Here is an 18,231-nt window from a genome sequence, read left to right as displayed (position 1 = left end):
CACCAGCCATACTGCTCGCTCTGTGTGTGATTTCTTGCAAGACAGGAATGTCAGTATTCTGCCATGGCCAGCGAAGAGCCCGGATCACGTCTGGGACCTGTTGGATCGGAGGGTGAGTGCTAAGGCCACCCCCCCCCAGAAATGTCCGGGAACTTGCAGGTGCCTTCGTGGAAGAGTGGGGTAACATCTCACAGCAAGAACTGGCAAATCTGGTGCAGTCCATGAGGAGGAGATGCACTGTAGTACTTAATGCAGCTGGTGGCCACATCAGATACTGACTGTTACTTTTGATTTTGACCCCCCTTTCTTCAGGGACACATTATTCCATTTCTGTTAGTCACATGTCTGTGGAACTTGTTCAGTTCATGTCTCAGTTGTTGAGTCTTGTTATGATCATACAAATATTTACACATGTTAAGTTTGCTGAAAATAAATGCAGTTGACAGTGAGAGGACATCTCTGAGTTTATATTCCACTTCCATGGCATGGTGATTTAGCATTCTGAAAATAAGAATGTACGCCCAAGCTTTGTTCTTCATCCACCCTTTCTATTCATATTTCAATGTGATGATCTGAAATATTTTACCTTGCAAGTCTTTGAAATATTTCACATAAGGCAAATTACAGGGTAAAGAGAAGTAATTAGCCAGCCTGTATTTTTCAACGGCTAATAGCCTGAATGTCTCTTCTTTGTGTCTTTTCTGAATTATGAGCAGAGTGGACTTTCATATTGCTTAAATGTTCTTGTTAATCATATAGATATCCAAATCAAATCAAATGTTATTTGTCACATGCGCCGAACACAGTGAAATGCTTACTTACAAGCCCTTAACCAACAATGCAGTTTAAAAAATATGAATATGAATAAGAATAAGAAATAAAATTAACAAGTAATTAAAGAGCAGCAGTAAAATAACATTAGCGAGACTATATACAGGGGTTACCGGTACACAGTCAATGTGCGGGGCACCGGTTAGTAGAGGTAGTTGAGGTAATGTGTACATGTAGATATAGTCATTAAAGTGACTATTCATAGATAATTACAGAGAGTAGCAGCTGTGTAAGGGGGGGGGGGCAATGCAAATGGTCTGGGTAGCCATTTGATTAGATGTTCAGGAGTCTTATGGCTTGGGGGTAGAAGCTGTTTAGAAGCCTCTTGGACCTAGACTTGGTGCTCCGGTACCGCTTGCCGTGCGGTATCAGAGAGAACAGTCTATGACTAGGGTGGCTGGAGGTTAGGGTAAATGGTCTCATCTTTCTATATAAAGTTTTAAGATTCAAATGTACATTGATTGTGTCTATTGAAGACCACTAATGTATGGTCTGGATTCAATCAAACATGCGGAGTTGGATTTGTGCAACCGTGGGAGAGATCACACATGCTATGTAGCTTCACCTGTAACCCTCCTCATGAATCAGTGCTAAACAACATGACGACAAGGATGGATGATTTCAATCATGTAAATACAAAGGTTCTTTTCCGTACTAAATACAAAAAAATTAATGCGTCATAATTTTTTTTTAATGCATCACTATTTGTGTGACCTGTTGGGTTAGTTCTCCATAAATGTATAAAGACAATGCCCACAGTCAATTATAAAAGAAAATTGGCTAGTTTGATAAGATCTTGAAATATCGAATATGTTTATTTCAGGCAATCTCCGGGGAAGCATTCTGGGAGTGGGTGAGGGAGCAAATAAATACTATCTACAAAACAAGAGAGGCTATTCTTTCTTTCCCCTAGGCAAGGTTCATGGCAGTGTTATTATAAAAGTACTCAGTTTATCATATATATTCCACTTCAATGGCATGGTGATTTAGCATCCTGAAAATAAGAATGTACGCCCAAGCTTTGTTCTTCATCCACCCTTTCTATTCATATTTCAATGTGATGATCTGGAATATTTTACCTTGCAAGTCTTTGAAATATTTCACATAATAGAGACAAAACAGATGGCTTGGAGCAAGGTTATAGCAATAAAGCACTGTAAACCGTACCGTAAACCCAATGCATTTCATCAAACACATCTTAGGCCCTTTGCAAAGCAGGGTTGCTTTGAAATTCAAGTTTTGGCTGCTCTGACTGAAACACATCATAAAGTTTCAAAATTAAAGATGCATTTGGTGCATTGTTTTGTGATGAGGACTACAACAAACCCATTTTCAATCAACAGACAATAACCAAAGAGGGACATTTGATTGCTAGCGACTGATGATTTTGTTTTTTGCTGAGGGGGAAGATTATAATGTTTTTGTTTGTGTTTTATTTTGCCAGAGAAGAGCTGATGATCTCCTCATCGTTTGACAGTCTGGAGGTTTTGCTGGACTCATTTGGCCCAGTGCGCGACTGCTCAAAGGACAATGGTGGTTGTAGCCGAAACTTCCGCTGCGTCTCTGACCGCAAGCTTGATTCCAGTGGATGTGTGGTGAGTGAATCACTGTACTGCCTGGAGATGGCCCCCTTTACAGTACTACCTCTCTTTGTTTGCTTAGCGGCCATGAAATGAACCAGGCATGTTCTATTTCATTCACCATCTGTCCATGGTTTCTATCCTACTAAAAAGTTGTACTCCTATTGTTTGTTGGTGTTTCGCGACAGATTTTTGGTGAAAGATGTGAAAAACTCAGGCTGTCAACCATCTATAAGACAATTTATTTGCTCAAGACATGAGTTTCAGGTGATCCAGCATTTCTAATCAGATGAGAGATGTTCCAGCATTTCTGATCTGATTATCTTTCTGTAACAGGTTTGAAGATAAACTTTTTGGAACTATCAAATCTTCCTCAAATGATAATAATTTATTGATTTACATTTCCTCAATATTATGCCCTCCCACCCTCAATGCATGATATTAGAATGAGAGATAGAGAATATCTATTCGGTGCATGAGTAGGACAGATCTAAGGTACATTTTCTATGCATTTCAGTTTCAAATGTCTGCACTGGATTGATAAAACATCACATTTGCATTACTGCAGTGAACTTTCCAAAACATGACTGTCATGGCAAAAAAACATTAGTAATCAAAAGACTGTCTCAAAACGTTGGTTTGAGATCAAGACCATTCTCTGACTCAGCAATGGGCTGTATGTAATGTCTAAACTGGTTTTGACCAAGATGTTTGTGTAGGAACTGTATTTCACACTTGAATGTTAATTATATATGAGCAGACACTATTTTAATCGACAACAAACGTTCATTATTGTATCCGTCATAGTTAACAATTGCAATTTGAGAACAGAGGCCGTACTTGGACATCAATGTAAGTGTTCTTTCACAGCTTTGGGGTCCCCAGCATCATCTGAAAATACATCTGTTTTCTGCACCAATGCAATTAAGATTCCTGTTTGTTAGAAGGCCTGACTTGGTTTGCTGTTCATTCAGATACAAGTGTGTAGAAAATCACCTCATTTGTTTCTTTGAGGCTTGTAAATGTCACAATCTTGCTGCTCAAGTAAATGTAATTTCAATGCCGAGCGATTAGATTTAGCAAACAATGTATTGCCCTCGTTGAGAACGTTTTCCTTCTGCTCTAATTGTGCTGGTGGACAGACCTACCTACATACAGCTGTCACAGAGTTCACAACCAACAGCGTGCAGACTCCCTGGTATTGCACTTCTTGTAATAGATGTACATGACCTGTGACCTATAGTATCAATGGTTTCCAGTATCTAAAAGTCATGACTAAATGTATTGATTTATTACAAAATATATTGCAGGGTTTGACATTTAAACACAGGAAAGAGCATTGCAATATCAGAGGGCACAAAATATATCTATGTCATGTTGTGGAAATTATTCTTATATGAAATTAAATTAGGATAATAATAAATATTAATAATTTATTTAATTTGTAAAGTGTATTTCTCACACCCAAGGTGAACATAATTGTTTTTTAAAATAAAAATAATGCAAAACACAGGACATAGAACACAGACAACAAACAAAGCTATATACTGTACAGTTTGTCAGATCCGGAGGACATGAGAACAGAATTAAGAGGTCCTGTTAATTAATTAGTCAATGATAGCAGCTCTACCACCGAGCTCTGAAGTAGACAACAGTCTCAGAAGGTATTTGTTAACATGCTAAAGCTTCATGAAATACTTAGACATGTGCCCCTAGTTTATGCAACTGCAAAACACATTCAATCATCAAATTAGAATCATATTTTCATTTTCTATTTGTTTTCTCCCTTAATGCTATCATGAAGCAAAAGCCCTGATACTTTCAGCAACTGATTATACTGAAAGAATATTAATAGATATGCATCATGTTGGTCTTTATTTCTAAACATTTCCTTGCATACCTCATGCTTTTATGGAGATAACCGTTTCTATTATTGTGATTTGGATTATTGTCTGCATCACCCAGACCTACCTGAAGCTCTGGATTTTGTTTTATGGTAATGAAGGTTTAATATGGACATCCCATTTATAAACATACATTTACAAGCTTAGATCCGCAATAGGGAATCAATCTTTGCCTTTGACAGATTTTTTTTCCTACGAGTTCCTACTAAGTGTCCACTCTTGTTACTGCAAGATATCCAGGATGGTGCCATCTGTTGCATATATTACTTGGCGTTTTGTAATTACCTTGTGACTAGGTATATAGATGATGCTTTCATCCGTCAAATCATAGTGGTAACTGGCTGGGACCCAGAGGCCGAATCCACAAATCAATTAACACCTTGTCTGAGTCCATGCTGCCAGTCTCGTCTCGTCATGTTTAATATCTCTCCTAGCATGAGCCGACGCTGCCTGACCCACTCTGTCTTGGCTGATGTATGGCACTCCTGAGGAGAGACAGTGCAGTCGTTTGGAAGTAATGTCTAATAATCACCTAATTATTATGCGATTCATTAGCTCTCGTCTACTCCTGCTAGAACAGGGGAAATGTGAGGCTGTCTGTCCAGCCTGCCTGCCACACAGAACAAATTGGGCCCTGTCCAAACAAAGCGTCGGCCTGCAGTGTGGGATGTGTACCTACCGACAGAGGAGACCTTAGTATTTACATGATGCAGACATTAGGACTGTTATCACACACTTACAGACTCCCTGCACTGAGAATGACCAGGGTGGAAATATTCCCCAATGTCTTAATTGGCCTTTGTAATTGGTATATAGACATTTATTCTTTCATTTGATGTTCCATTGGTGAAGACATTTCATCACGTAGTTACAGTACTACTGGCCTGTACTACAACTGAACTTGTCAAATTTACATTTAAAAAATGAGGTGTGCTGTTTGGGAGTCACATATACCTTCCCCCAGAGAACTCCTCCTTCGAAAATATATATAGATATACCTCAAAAACATATAGATATACCTTACAATTAATAGAATGCTCAATTGTGCCAAAGTCTAAGCTGTCCACGGTCAAACAACTTCAGAACAAGCACCTTAACATGTTTCCCATGCTGGCCAATGCACTTTGTTACTGACGTAGTCCACATTCAGCTGCAACCAGCTCTGACTTGGATCCCATTTTGGACACTAAACAGTTCTGAGCTGAGTCGATATTTGGCCAAGGTATTCTATGAGCATACTCCTATAGAGTAGCAGGTGCTCAGCAGCCTGCCAGTACTGATATTTTCCTCTAAGGATCGATAGGGGGATTTAAGGTAGTCCATCCGCTTTTGGAAAAATCTGCTGCAGTCTTTCCGTGGACAGATGCAGAGCATGTTAATGCACCACTGTAATCCCCAAAGCTACCTCTGAAATATGACTGGCTAGCACCAGGGGAGATGTTGGTGAAGATTTTTTTACACTAATCCCCCCAACAAGTGGTGATTTATGAAGATAAGATATATATGGTTTGGGAGGGGCGTTATAGAATGTCAATACAATCACTGTACAATTTTAAGTTTACATATATATTCCCAAGGGGTTATTATATTACTGTACTCTGGATAATTTTACAACTCTTAAGACTACCTGATATACGTTGATAACCTCAACCATGACATTTGGAACAGATTATATCTTCCCTTTCCTGCTGAAACTCTGCTTGCTGAATAAGTAGACCTATTCAATCTCTATTGTTCACTTTCTCCAATCTGCCTATTTGGCGTATTGGAAAATTGCAAAGTTTATCCAACTCTCTAGAAAGGATTTGTTGCTATGTGGCAACACCACATGGCTGATTCCCATAAACTGGAAGGAGCCGGAGGAATTTATCTCCATTAGGAAATGGGATTAAAAGGTACAGTGGTTCAAGGATTTTTCCAGTTCAGCCTAAATACAAAAGCTTCACAAGCCGGTACACTATTATAATTTATTGTCTTATTTCCTTAAACTGCCAATGAAGGATGTTGTTTATTTTGTGGTGTTACATTTGTTATTCTACCTAGCAACTAAAAAAAAATGTGTAAACATATTTCGTTACTATGAAAGGAAATATACTGTATGTTGACCTTATCAATTGTTTCTCTCATGGAGGGATCTTTAGAGGACCTTTGCCATTTTTCACTTTATCTGAATCATTTCAAAGCATATGATTTATTCTACCTTTGACCTATGGATTGTGAATTCCTAAACTGTTGAGTTTTAAATTCTCAATAGAACTCTATGCAAAAAAGCTGTATGGTGTAACGTCTGCTTCCAACTCACACTCTCAAACACGTAGATCCCCTGAACGCAGCTCACTTTCCAGCCCACTTTCCAGCTCACACTCTCTAACACATAGATCCCCTGAATGCAGCTCACTCTTCAGCCCACTTTCCAGCTCACACTCTCAAACACATAGATCCCCTGAACGCAGCTCACTTTCCATCCCACTTTCCAGCTCACACGCTCAAACACATAGATCCCCTGAACACAGCTCACTCTCCAGATCCCAATCACCTGAATTCTGATCACCTGTCCACTCACCTGTATGTCATTATCACACACTATTTAGTTCCGTTCTTTGCACCCCATCATTGCGAGGTATTGTTTGTTTTGTGACACACTTCTAGTCGGAGTGCTGTTTTGCCCACCGTAATTTAATCTTCCCGTGTATGATAGTTTTTGCCTGCCTCACTAATGACACCTTTTGCCTATTCCCTGGCCCCATTTTAGCCTATCGGATTTCCTGTTATCAACCTATTGCCTGATCTCACGGACGACGTTACTAGCCTTTTCCCTGCCTGTACTGTTGCCTTTTGGACCCCCTGTGTATGTGACCTGCTGCCTGCCCCTGGACCCAGCTACCTGCCTCCTCCTGTGATCCTTTACAAATAAACACTTGCTGCGCCCTGCGCTTGAAACCAGCTCTCTGTCTCCCACCATGTTCATTACATATGGAAATATAACTGTATGGAAAATCCTCAAACAAGCACATCTTTAATGACTATCATTCTCTTGGCAGTGGGGAAATTCTCCTGAGTTCTCCTATTTCTGCATGTTATTCAGAATCCCCTTTATTCACCAAGTACATTTACACACAGAATTTGGCTTACAGCAGTCAATAAGGAGAGACGTGGGGTTCACAAGCAAGGGCCATCAAGGACCATTAATACATGAATTACACTGACTTCCCTTTGCCACACTTACCCATTGCCATCGATTGCAGAGAGGCCCAGTGATTTAAAGAGTCTCTGCTACAGATGAGTTAGGAGATTCAATGTACCATGCTCTTTACATTACATGTGATAAATCAGTTTTCACAGTGCCCGTAGCCAAGCGACAAAATCAATAGCAATGTGTCCAGGGAGGGACGAGGCGAGGGACTCCTGTTACGACATATGCCCCAATGGCCATTGCTACATTAGCCATTAACCCAGTGTTAACCACTTAACCACAGATGATTGTGGACTACAGGAAAAAGAGGATCGAGCACGCCCCCATTCTCATCAACAGGGCTGCAGTGGAGCAGGTTGAGAGTTTCAAGTTCCTTGGTGTCCACATCACCAACAAACTAACATGGTCCAAGCACACCAAGACAGTCGTGAAGAGGGCACGACAAAACCTATTCCCCCTCAGGAGACTGAAAAGATTTAGCATGGGTCCTCAGATCCCCAAAAGGTTCTAAAGCTGCACCATCGAGAGCATCCTGACTGGTTGCATCACTGCCTGGTATGGCAACTGCTCGGCCTCTGACCACAAGGCACTACAGAGGGTAGTGCGAACGGCCCAGTACATCACTGGGGCAAAGCTTTCTGCGATCCAGGACCTCTAAACCAGGCGGTGTCAGAGGAAGGCCCTAAAAATTGTCAAGGACTCCAGCCACCCTAGTCATAGACTGTTCTCTCTGCTACCTCACGGCAAGTGGTACCGGAGCGCCAAGCCTAGGTCCAAGAGGCTTCTAAACAGCTTTTACCCCCAAGCTATAAGACTCCTAAACAAATGGTTACACAGAATATTTGCATTGCCCCCCTGCTTTTACACCGTTGCTAATCTCTGTTGTTATCATCTATGCATAGTCACTTTAATAACTCAACCTACATGTAAATATTACCTCAACTAACCAGTGTCCCCGCACATTGACTCTATACCGGTACCCCCCTGTATATAGTCTCGCAATTGTTATTTTACTGCTGCTCTTTAATTACTTGTTTCTTTTATTTCTTATTCTTATCTGTATTTTTTTTTTTTTACTGAATTGTTGGTTAGGGGCTCATAAGTAAGCATTTCATTGTAAGGTCTACATCTGTTGTATTCGGTGCATGTGACTAATACAATTTGATTTGATTCGTAAGAGGACCAGCCAGACCTCTTGAGACTTGTTCACACTGCAGGCATTAATGCTCAAATCATTTTTGATTTTCAAATCCAGATTGAAAAATTGTTTGTCCAAATAGCAAATTACAAATGACCAAATCAGATTTGGTGACATGCACAGTGGTTCAGGCTGATTGGTGGTTGTGCTCGTGCTTCCTATGACTCAGAAGTTATGTAGCAAGCTAATGCAAATGTAGCAACTGGATGTTTCCCAGTTGCTTTGAATGTTCAAATTCATAGTGTAATAAACACTTTTAAAGACTCAAAGTATAAGATGATCCAACTTTCAAAATGATTCATTTTTGGCTAGCCACAGCACTCAACTAGCTAGCTAGGTAGCTGTTTAGTTTTCTAGCACATTCACTAATTTGTTTGTAAACATTTAAAAAGCTAGTTAGCTGCCAATGTTCTTGTTAAACCATCAACAGAATAGCTAGCAAGCAACAATATATGCCAAATAAAAGTCTATAAACCATTTGAGGGAAAATAAATCAGATTTGAAAATTCAGACACAAGTCACCACGTATAAAGGTGGTTTTTAATGTGGCTTGAAATGTCAATTTGTATATGTATTTTGAATGTTCAGACTTTAGCAAAAAGAACAGATTAGAATTGGATATGCAAAACAACCCAGCCAATTTAAACAAGGCTTTGGTGTAATGACATAAGTGTATCTTTACCTGACCTTGTTGTTAGTGGTGGGATGGGTCATAATGAACTACTGTAAAGAGAGGGATTTTGTCAGGAAACACATACAGTTCAAATCGGAAGTTTATATACACCGTAGCCAAATATATTTAAACTCGGTTTTTCACAATTCCTGACATTTAATCCTAGTAAAAATTCCCTGTCTTACGTCAGTTAGGATCACCACGTTATTTTAAGAATATAAAATGTCCAAATAATAGTAGAGAGAATGATTTATTTCAGCTTTTATTTCTTTCATCACATTCCCAGTGGGTCAGAAGTTTACATACACTCAATTAGTATTTGGTAGCATTGCCTTTAAATTGTTTAACTTGGGTCAAATGTTTCGGGTAGCCTTCCACAAGCTTCCCACAATACGTTGGGTGAATTTTAGCCCATTCCTCCTGACAGAGCTGGTATAACTGAGTCAGGTTTGTAGGCCTCCTTGCTCGCACACACTTTTTCAGTTCTGCCCACAAATCTTCTTAGGATTGAGGTCAGCGCTTTGTGATGGCCACTCCAATACCTTGACTTTGTTGTCCTTAAGCCATTTTGCCAGAACTTTGGAAGTACGCTTGGGGTCATTGCCCATTTGGAAGACCCATTTGCGACCAAGCTTTAACTTCCTGACTGATGTCTTGAGATGTTGCTTCAAAATATCCACCTAATTTTCCATCCTCATGATGCCATCTATTTTGTGAAGTGCACCAGACCCTCCTGCAGCAAAGCACCCCCACAACATGATGGTGCCACCCCTGTGCGTCACGGTTGGGATGGTGTTCTTCGGCTTGCAAGCCTCCCCCTTTTTCCTCCAAACATAACGATGGTCATTATGGCCAAACAGTTCTATTTTTGTTTCATCAGACCAGAGGACATTTTCCGAAAAGTACGATCTTTGTCCCCATGTGTAGTTGCGAACCCGTAGTCTGGCTTTTTTATGGCGGTTTTGGAGCAGTGGCTTCTTCCTTGCTGAGAGGCCTTTCAGATTATGTCGATATAGGACTTGTTTTACTGTGGATATAGATACTTTTGTACCTGTTTCCTCCAGCATCTTCACATGGTCCTTTGCTGTTGTTCTGGGATTGATTTGCACTTTTCACACCAAAGTTCGTTCATCTCTAGGAGACTGAACACGTGTCCTTCCTGAGCGGTATGGCGGCTGCGTGGGCCGTGGTGTGAATGGTGTTTATACTTGCGTACTATTGTTTGTACAGATGAACGTGGTACATTCAGGCGTTTGGAAATTGCTCCCAAGGATGACCCAGACTTGGCTGATTTCTTTTGATTTTCCCATGATGTCAAGCAAAGACCCAGAGGTCTTGGCTGATTTCTTTTGATTTTCCCATGATGTCAAGCAAAGAGCCACTGAGTTTGAAGGTAGGCCTTGAAATACATCTACAGGTACACCTCCAATTGACTCAAATTATTTCAATTAGCCTATCAGAAGCTTCTAAAGCCATTAAATATTTTTCTGGAATTTTCCAAGCTGTTTAAAAACACAGTCAACTTAGTGTATGTAAACTTCTGACCCAATGGAATTGTGATACAGTGAAATAATCTGTCTGTAAACAATTGTTGGAAAAATGACTTGTGTCATGCACAAAGAAGATGTCCTAACCGACTTGCCAAAACTATAGTTTGTTAACAAGAAACGTGTGGAGTGGTTGAAAAACAAGTTTTATTGACACCAACCTACGTGTATGTAAACTTCCGACTTCAATTGTACATAACATCTACAGGTGCAAACAATCTGAAATCTTATATTAAAGAAATACTCAGCGAAATGACGTTGCCACAAGTAGCACCGCACATATTGAGATGAGCGAGATGCCAGACTTCGCTCACACACAGTCATACAAAGTATCTGCGCATTTGCACGGGTTTACTTCATGCTGTTTAGAGCGTCGTAGTCAGAGCACTAAAACCGCAGAGAAGTTGAGCCTCGCACTTCAACGCTCTTAGTTGCTGCAGAAATTGACCCACTATGCTGTATCTACGTCATATCGCTGAGTCAGTCTACCTTTAATACTGAAACTCCACAGGGCCTGATGTAGGACAATTCTGGATTTTCAGTGCTTCTGTTTGACTCAACTTATGAAGTTCCAATTCATGTGTGACCCCTTAGAGTCGATTGATGCACTGGTTCATGTTTGATCCCCATCAAAATGTGTCAGTTTGAGCTAGAGGTATTAGGATTCAGCCTACTCTTTCAACCGACTACTGTTGTCATCCCACTGGGCACAAATGTCAATTCAACGCCTGTTCCATGTTGGTTCAACGTAATTTGGAAACAACACTGAGTCAACCAGTGTGTGCCCAGTGGGATGAGACCAGGATCGATGGGCACTGGAGACTGGGGAGAGTAAATAAATAAATATATTGTTACTTATGCTTCCTTATTGCTTGAAGGCAAACAGAGTATTTTCCTCTTTTCTACAGCCAGGGGTGCCTTGTTAAGTATCATCCCATCAAAGTCCCCTTTGAAGGAATGTCTGACAGAAAACATGAATTTGGCTTCACTGGCCTCTGAAAAATTGCTTTGAGTGTCACAGCTGTTAGAAGGAGCGGACCAAGATGCAGCGTTTTCGTAGTTCCACATATTTATTTAACCAGTGAAACCGAATGCAACAATTAAACACTTAAAAATATACACAAAACAACGACCGTGACGCAGGAGGATCAAATACACTCACAATGCATAATCACCCACAAACACATGTGAAACAAACATAAACTTAAATAGGACCTCCAATTAGAGACAGCGACAACCTGCTGCCTCTAATTGGAGGTCATGCCAAACAACACCAACATAGAAATGCAAAACTAGAAACTGAACATAGACATACAAAAACAGACAAACACCCCCGGTCACGCCCTGACCTACTCTACCATAGAAAATAACCACTCACTATGGTCAGGACGTGACAGTACCCCCCCCCCCCCCAAAGGTGCGGACGCCGACCGCGCCTAAAAAACAACACAACACAAAGGGAGGGTAGGGTGGGTGAGAACTGTCTATGGCGGCGGCTTTGGTTCCGGGCGTGGTACCCCCACTGCCCGCTGATCCCCCCGCTTCTGTATGTCCGGAGGAACCAGACCATGGATCCTCACCGGATGCTTCGGACCACCAACCGCCACTGAAAACTCTGGGCTAAAGACCGCCGCTAAAGGCTCGGGGCTGCAGGCCGCCGCTGAAGGCTCTGGGGTGCAGGCCGCCGCTGAAGGCTCTGGTGTGCAGGCCGCCGCTGAAGGCTCTGGGCTGCAGGCCGCCGCTGAAGACTCTGGGCTGCAGACCGCCGCTGATGACTCTGGGCTGCAGACCGCCGCTGAAGACTCGGGGCTGCAGACCGACGCTGATGACTCGGGGCTGCAGACCGCCGCTGATGACTCGCGACTGGGAGGCGTAGCTTGAGGCTCCAGACTGGGAGGCGTCGCTGGAGGCTCCGGACTGAAGAGCGTCGCTGGAGGCTCCAGACTGAAGTGCGTCGCTGGAGGCTCCGGACTGAAGAGCGTCGCTGGAGGCTCCGGACTGGGGAGCGTCGCTGGAGGCTCCGGACTGGGGAGCGTCGCTGGAGGCTCCGGACTGGGGAGCGTCGCTGGAGGCTCCGAACTGGGGAGCGTCGCTGGAGGCTCCGGACTGAGGAGCGTCGCTGGAGGCTGCAGGCTGAGAAGCGTCTCTGTAGGTTCCGGACTGGGGATCTTCGCTGCAGGCTCTGTGCCATGGATCATCACTACTGGTTCCGCGTCATGGATAATCACTGGAGGCTTTGTGCCATGGATCATCACTGGAGGCTCCGGGCCATGGATTATCACTGGAGGCTTCGTGCCATGGATCCTCCCTACAGGCTCCGGGCCATGGATCATCACTGGAGGCTTCGTGCCATGGATTAACACTACAGGCTCCGGGCCATGGATCATCACTGGAGGCTTCATGCCATGGATTATTGCTGGAGACGTCGGACCATTGACTATCACTAGAGGCTTCCTACGGGGCGCTGGAACTGGTCTCACCAGACTGGGGAGACGCACTGCGGACCGTGTGCTCAAAGCAGGCACCGGCCTTACCGGGCTATGGAGGCGTACTGGAGGAAGAGTGTGCGGAGCAGGCACAGGGAACACTGGGCCTTGGAGGTGCACTGGAGGTCTGCTATGTGGGACTGGCATAGGAGGCGCCAGGCTAGTAACACGCACCTTCGGGCTAGTGCGGAGAGCAGGAACAGGACGTACTGGGCTATGGTGGCGCACTGGAGGAAGAGTGTGTGGAGCAGGCACAGGGTACACTGGGTCTTGGAGGCGCGCTGGAGGTCTGGAGCGCACGGCCTGCACAACCCGCACTGGCTGGATGCTCAACTCCGCTCGATAACTGCGGGGTGTGGGCACAGTTCGCACCGGCCTTTGAATGCGCCCTGACGACACAGTGCGCTTCACTGCAAAATACGGTGTCTGCTCCATCACTTGCTCCCCACAGTAAGCACGGGAAGTTGTCTCAGGATTCCATCCTGACTCTGCCCAACTCCCCTTGTGCCCCCCCCTAAAAATGTTTTGGGGCTGCCTCTCAGCCTTGCCTTTCAGTGCATATAGAGCCTCGTAGTATCGTTGCTCCTCTTTTGCTGCTTTGATTTCCTCCCTCGGACGACGATACTCCCCAGCCTGCCTCCAGGGTCCTTTACCAGCCAAAATCTCCTCCCAAGTCCATTCCTCCAGATACTGCTGCTGCTCCTTACCACGCTGCTTGGTCCTTCTTTGGTGGGTGATTCTGTCACAGCTGTTTGAAGGAGCGGACCAAGATGCAGCGTTTTCGTAGTTCCACATATTTATTTAACCAGTGAAACCGAATGCAACAATTAAACACTTCAAAATATACACAAAACAACAACCATGACGCAGGAGGATTAAATACACTCACAACGAATAATCACCCACAAACACATGTGAAACAAACATCAACTTAAATAGGACCTCCAATTAGAGACAGCGACAACCTGCTGCCTCTAATTGGAGGTCATGCCAAACAACACCAACATAAAAATGCAAAACTAGAAACTGAACATAGACATACAAAAACAGACAAACACCCCCTGTCACTCCCTGACCTACTCTACCATAGAAAATAACCACTCACTATGGTCAGGACGTGACATTGAGAAGCATAGGGGAGTCTTTGTAACTCTGGAAGCAGGTGTAGAGTTGTAGAAGTTCTGGATGCCTCTGTGAATTTATGCCTCATATATCTTTGTTAGCAGCACATCTTTTGTGGTGTGACAGAGTTCACCGAATGTTGTTTGTGAAAATATAATCAAAGCCGTTACCTTGATTTTCTCTCATTTTGCTAACCCACTTTTCTACAATTTGTACACACACATGGGATCTGGATGTGTCTGATCTCTACTTATTTCTGTGTGAACTAAAGATCTGTAAAATGATTACATTTGACCAATATGGAACCAGATCACATCCCTAGTGTATTTTAGTTGATCTGTGTTTTTGACTTTCTGTGACATCCTGTATCCTTTATTCCCATTCTTTCTAGTGCCCTCCTGGACTGAGTCCCATGAAGGATGGCACAGGCTGCTACGACCACCACATTGGCATCGACTGCTCTGACGGCTTTAACGGAGGCTGTGAACAACTGTGCCTCCAGCAGCTCGCCCCCCTGGAGGACGACCCCACCCTTTACAACATCCAGATGTTCTGCGGGTGAGAGAACACTACTGATCTTGTATGCATCTCAAATGGCAACCTATTCTCTACATAGTGCACTACTTTTTTAGTGCACTAAAGTAGTGCACTGTGCTGCAAATACAGTGCTATTTGGTATGCAGGCCCTGTCTCTGTGGCACTGAACTGATATAACAGTGTCATATCCTAAAGTGTTTAAAAAGGAGGACAGCAGTTTACAGTGTAGGAAACAATACCATGATAGTAGGGAAGGGAAAGGGGATACCTAGAAAGGGGATACCTAGTCAGTTCTACCAAAATGTTGTTGGGTTCTGATTTCTTGACTTATGAAATCATGAAATATACTTATTCCTTTCACTGAGGGAGAGAGGGTAATTTATAACCTTTACGTTATGCCAGGATATGTTATTGTTAGCCATCAGGGATCCTATGGGAGGAGGAAAGACACCGTCTGGTACGAGTCAACATGACAGCCGTGAGTTGGGGAGGAGTGAGCACTTTGGGGCAGAGGTCAGGTCAGAAGAAAGGAGGAAGGACAGATATCACTAAGGTTCTGAACATCATTGGCTGTTCAGATGTGTAGGAGGAGATTCAGCATAGGAGAAAGGGTTAAATATCAGTGCTTGTGTGAATGTCTTTTGTCGGTTCAGCTGTTCGATCCTCTGGGATGAATGAACTTGGTTTAAGCTTTCATAGTGTCCGTCGAGTTCTTACTTTGATAATCAGAACCTAACAATGTGTAGTACTAGTATTGCCTTGTTTTTCACTTCAGTAGATTCCTGGTGATGTCATTGTCATGACATCGTTTTAGTAGGAAAGCGAAGTGCACCAGTATGTCTTTTAAATGTCAGCTGTGCAGTGCGTTAGTCACTCAGAGTGATTTGTCTCTTCGCCTTGGAGAGGTTGTTTCTTAAAAGAGAAAGATCTCTTGACCTCTCTTTTAATGTCAAGTCTTCTCCTGACACAAAAGTATTTCTGACTGTAGGTGACAAACGTGCTTAATTGTCTGTCATATGAAACATGATAATATGACAGGGAAAGTGAACCAGTTTAAATGCGTCGTGGATTTGGACTGCATTATGGACCAAATATATCTAACCCTCTTTAGTGACACTTTCCTGTAGAAAGAAGTGTCATCATGAAGAAAGGGTATTTCACTTTAATCCCAGGCCCATTGCCTTTGATATATTTTACAGAGCTCTCTAGACACTGGAATGTCAAAGTGTCATAAATATGAAAGAGTCGAGAGGACTCACTGTTTGGATTATTCCCTTTTTGAAAAATGAAATGGGGTGTTTTTTGTTCACTGAATTTAATTAATAGCACCATACAACAAAGCTAGAATTGATTGGCACACTAGAATCATGAGGAGGCCTATTTTGTGGATCTCCTTGAACTCAGGCATAAAGTGGTGCACTTCTGAGTAAATAGTGAATCCATGAACACAAGTAAAATAAGTCAATAATCCTGACAGATAGCCATAGTGATGTTCACATAATGTCAAGATGGAATTTCATGTACTCTTCAGTCAGTCACTAAGGCAGCCCAATTCTGATACTTTTTCTGCTAACTGGTCTTTTGACCAATCACATCAGATCTTTTCACATATTTTTCAGAGCTGATGTGATTGGTCAAAAGACCAATTAGTGAGAAAAAGATCAGAATTGGGATGCCTGTGTAAATACAGCCAAAGGGACCTATTCAATTAAATCGGTTTCCAGTATAAGTCAAAAAACGACCTCATTTTTATCCCTGTATTGACTTGAATTGCAAACAGAATTCGGTCTAAACCCTGAATATGACTATATTTATTACAAGCTATGTGTATAATGTAGATTAAACACAGTATATTTGAATATAATGTAAGAGCACATCAGCTCACACTGCTCCCCTTTTTTTATGGCTGTCGTTGTAGTTGTATTGAGGATTACAAGAAAGGTCAAGATGGTCGTTCCTGCCAGCCCCTGTCTGAAGCCTGTACCGAGGGACTGGACTGTGGGGAGACAGCTGACATCCCAGCCAACCAAACCGTTTTTGGGGATCTCTTCTATGGTTACAACAACCACACCAAGGAGATCACCTCTGGGCAGATCCTCAAAGCTACCTTCAGGTAATGTATGAGTTGTGTCATGGGTTATAGCTCGTGTATAAAATAGGAATGATTCATGGTTGATTCACGGTTGATCCATGGTTGTTTAATTGGTCCTCAGCTAGAGGAAAAAATGTATTTATAAAACATTTAAATGAATGTATACAATGGGCAGAGATGTATAGTATACTAACGCAAGGTGAGAGACTAATGCACTCAGAAGATTAATCTGTACTGTATGGCATCTTCTGTCCACAATGAAAATTACCAAAATGATGTACATCTAAATACAGTGTATCTTGTGAATGAGGATCTAAAGATCTGATTTTAATATCTAAAGAAATGCACAGCAGGCTCTGTTTTGTGAATATGAGTTCTGTGGCAGCATGCTTTGTGGGCTGCTTAATTACCATCGTCCACTCACGATGCTTCCTTTCCGCTGAAGTCAGGAAGTCAGGTCACGGAAATCATCTACGGTCCTGAAAATGTAATTTGGGTGCACATGGATCCTGCAGCCAGAGGCAGTGCATCCACTTACAATATGTCACGTGAATGCTCGAGGAAGGCGAACAAGGGGAAGTTAATATCATCAAGTACTGTAGCTAAATCTCAAATGCTCTGATCTCATTTTGAAAGCACCGGGAGAGACAGCCGGGGTTTCAGACAGACTTTGAAAAGTACAAAATGCTCCTGTGCAGAGTACAGCCAGACATGGTGCTGGAGAAAGCCTCTTTGGGGAGCCATGGTTAATGCAAACCCTAATTATACAAGATGGCAAGAAGTGAATTAAAAGTGACCAGGAGCCAGTTTGGTGTAATGGAACGTAATTGGAGCAGATGAAACTTTGAATGTGCAATGAACAAAGGGTCTGCTGCGCTGCTGCACTGGTGCCTACCTTGGGTTCATTAAGTCTCACAAGAATGCCATACTGATGTGACAATTAATTGGAAACTAAAGAAAATAGTCAAAACTTTTGTACACTGGAGGAATAGTACTGGGAAGTAGAGATTTGTCACGCCCTGACCAGGTGAACTCTGCTATTTTGGTCAGGGTGTGGCATTTCTATGG

At 42.6% G+C, this 18,231-nt stretch overlaps 1 protein-coding gene across 9 annotated transcripts in view; it reads left to right on the top strand.

The window, feature by feature from the left end:
- The window catches only part of astn1 (astrotactin 1), a 266,863-nt gene that overhangs the window by 107,782 nt on the left and 140,850 nt on the right, over positions 1–18,231 (top strand). For all 9 annotated transcript variants that reach the window (XM_029725719.1, XM_029725716.1, XM_029725713.1 and 6 more), the window contains 3 exons: positions 2,276–2,426; positions 14,926–15,092; positions 16,990–17,184. In XM_029725719.1, coding sequence (XP_029581579.1) covers positions 2,276–2,426; positions 14,926–15,092; positions 16,990–17,184 — 513 coding nt within the window. The remainder of the gene's footprint in view (positions 1–2,275; positions 2,427–14,925; positions 15,093–16,989; positions 17,185–18,231) is intronic.

The sequence above is a fragment of the Salmo trutta genome, chromosome 31 (genome assembly GCF_901001165.1).
Source record: "Salmo trutta chromosome 31, fSalTru1.1, whole genome shotgun sequence".
Taxonomy (NCBI): domain Eukaryota; kingdom Metazoa; phylum Chordata; class Actinopteri; order Salmoniformes; family Salmonidae; genus Salmo; species Salmo trutta.
This window is presented reverse-complemented; position numbering and strand designations above follow the sequence as displayed.